Source organism: Myzus persicae, unplaced genomic scaffold (genome assembly GCF_001856785.1).
Source record: "Myzus persicae strain clone G006 unplaced genomic scaffold, MPER_G0061.0, whole genome shotgun sequence".
Classification (NCBI taxonomy): Eukaryota; Metazoa; Arthropoda; class Insecta; order Hemiptera; family Aphididae; genus Myzus; species Myzus persicae.
Window position 1 is genome coordinate 1 of NW_019101375.1, and position 2395 is coordinate 2395.

General features: G+C 33.4%; 2 protein-coding genes across 2 annotated transcripts; one reads left to right on the forward strand and one right to left on the reverse strand.

Annotated features, from left to right (window-relative positions):
• Positions 1 to 267: 267 nt before the first annotated feature.
• Positions 268 to 589, reverse strand: LOC111028895 (the record flags this gene model as incomplete). Its single annotated transcript, XM_022307680.1, has 1 exon — positions 268 to 589. A coding segment is annotated over exon 1 (322 nt), but the record flags the coding sequence as incomplete, so codon positions are not given.
• Positions 590 to 1360: 771 nt separating this feature from the next.
• LOC111028896 (THAP domain-containing protein 2-like) lies at positions 1361 to 1954 on the forward strand. The gene has a single exon (XM_022307681.1). The coding sequence runs from the start codon at positions 1361 to 1363 to the stop codon at positions 1952 to 1954; it is 594 nt and encodes a 197-aa protein (XP_022163373.1).
• Positions 1955 to 2395: the final 441 nt, after the last annotated feature.

A 2395-nucleotide genomic window follows, 5' to 3' on the forward strand; every position in this document is an offset into this window, starting at 1 on the left:
TAAACGGCCTTTGGATTACTTTTCTATTGTAAACAGCGATCTTGACGGATGTCTGAAAGAGCTTTTTACTACACGCAATTAATCGATGTTGCCCCGGCACGCGCTCTATGTAGCATTGTCGTGCGGCGGTTGGTGACATTTGCCCGAATTGTGGCGCTTTATAGCTCCACGAGATGGCGACGGTGGTAACATACAGGTGTTTATTCTGTCTCGTTACACTCTAAGTAACGAGTAACGTAACGTAATTACTTTTTAAAAGTAACTTACCCAACACTGTATTAATAATCATTTGATGCCTGGTGATGTTGAGAATTTCCTCGTTCATAATAACTTTTCGAAAAGATGGAATGTTAGTTATACAAATTTTTAAATCATGCAATTTAGTCAAGTTGTCAAATTCGAAACAACAAACACATTCTTTATCAGTTTTCATAGTTGTACATTTCTTGCATAAACACCAATCTTTGATTTCCTTTTTTGTTCTTTCGTCGCAACTAATCGCCACTAACGGATTAACCGATATTGTTTCTAACGTTGTTTCATCAATATCTTGTAGGGTAGGTTCAAAACAATAAGGCTGTAAACTCATTTTTCCTGTTCACTTTTAAATAATATACAATTTAACAATTTATATACGATGGTCACAAATATTCAGTGTAGCGAGCGTTATTGATGACACGCCGACTGGCAACGACGCTTATTGACTGTAGGACATAGACCTTATAAAAACCATAGACCTTATACTCATAGACGGAGCATCACCGGTTGGCGGGGTTGGGTGGTGCGGTCAAAGTTATTACCATAGCATTATAGCAGTGTTGTCATTTCTGTCCCAATATTTTACGCTCAACCAAGGAACGCAGTGTATCAGATCCAAATGACTGTTTTAAATCAAATATTAACCATTATTGAATGATTTTTAGAAAACAACAACCGATCGCCCAACCTGAAATTCTATTGCGCATGTGCGTAGTAATTGAGTAATAGTCGAACAGCGCACTCACGTCTGACCGCTGGAACTATACCCATGCTCCGTCTATGAGTACAAGGTCTATGCTGTAGGATACCTAATATAATATTATTATCTGTGTTTATTTTCGTAACGCCAGTTTTATAAAATATATTTTTAGATCGTTGTCAAATGTGTGATTTCCTCCTCATGCGGATAAACACTGTCAACTGTTTCTAAATATTATCAATATTACTTATTGTACATACTGTATAGATTGTAATTTTTCAAATAAAGCCAATAATATATTACACTATTATAATGATAATATTATGTAGGTATAACAGTAATTGTAATTAATATTGGTAATAATAATCTTGAAGTAATTTTTATCATAATTTAGGTTTAAAAATGCTAATCTGTTCGGCTTATGGATGCTCTGAAAGTGATGAAAGTTCGAAACGTTTACATTTCTACAAATTTCCAAATCTTGAAAAATCACCAAACAGACACAAAAAATGGATAGATTTTTGTAAACGAAAAAACTTTAAGCCATCCAAAAATTCTAGGTTGTGTTCCAAACATTTTAAACTTGAAGACTTTAATCAATCTGGTGTTCTTAGAGAAAAATTGATGCCTGATACTAAAGTCAGAATAAATTTGAATTCTGGAGTAATACCTACTCTACGATCCGAAACAATTGATTTATTACCTAGTAAACGTGATTTAAGAGTAAAACGTAGGTATTACACAGAAACTGCAAGTTTGATTCCATCAAGTACACCAGAAAAATCGATGCTAGTAGAAAACTACGATGGGATTAATTTTAGTGACACAAGCTTAGATACAGATATTTTAGAGAAACTAAGTAATCCAAATGATAAGAGTGTACAGTGTGAAATTGGAAAAGCTATTTATACAAATTTAGAAGTAAATGATGATTTATCATTCGATTTTTCATCAGAATCCAGCGATGAATCTTGTTCTTTTCTTCCGACCACCTAGTATGTGTGAGTGCCTGATAAAAGTATTCTCATTAAGAAAGTGGCATGTCATTCCTAGGTAGCTTTTGTTGTTACACGACCATATATCAGATGTTGTGCATATATATGTTTGTTTTGATATTAAGTCCGTCAACATTGTAACATAGGAATTATACCTTAAATGTAAATCTTTTCTTATAACTTTTGTGTTGGGAAGTACAGCAGAATCTGTTATTCCAGCAAGGCCCATGATAAGTCTTTTGAAGGATGGTTTTTGACAGGTTGCAAGTGGTCTCATCTCTTGTACTATGTAGTCAAAGACTAGGTCAGTAATCTAAAACCAAAAATTAATTAATATATACAAATAAATAAGCAATCAACATAAACCAACATTTTATGAATTGAATATTACAACTTCATTCCTCAAAACAGTAATATAAAAAAAAACACCTTTCAAACTTTG

Bases quoted from the DNA above. Each gene is read 5' to 3' on its own strand.
- LOC111028896 (XM_022307681.1), top strand. From the start codon at position 1,361: ATGCTAATCTGTTCGGCTTATGGATGCTCTGAAAGTGATGAAAGTTCG.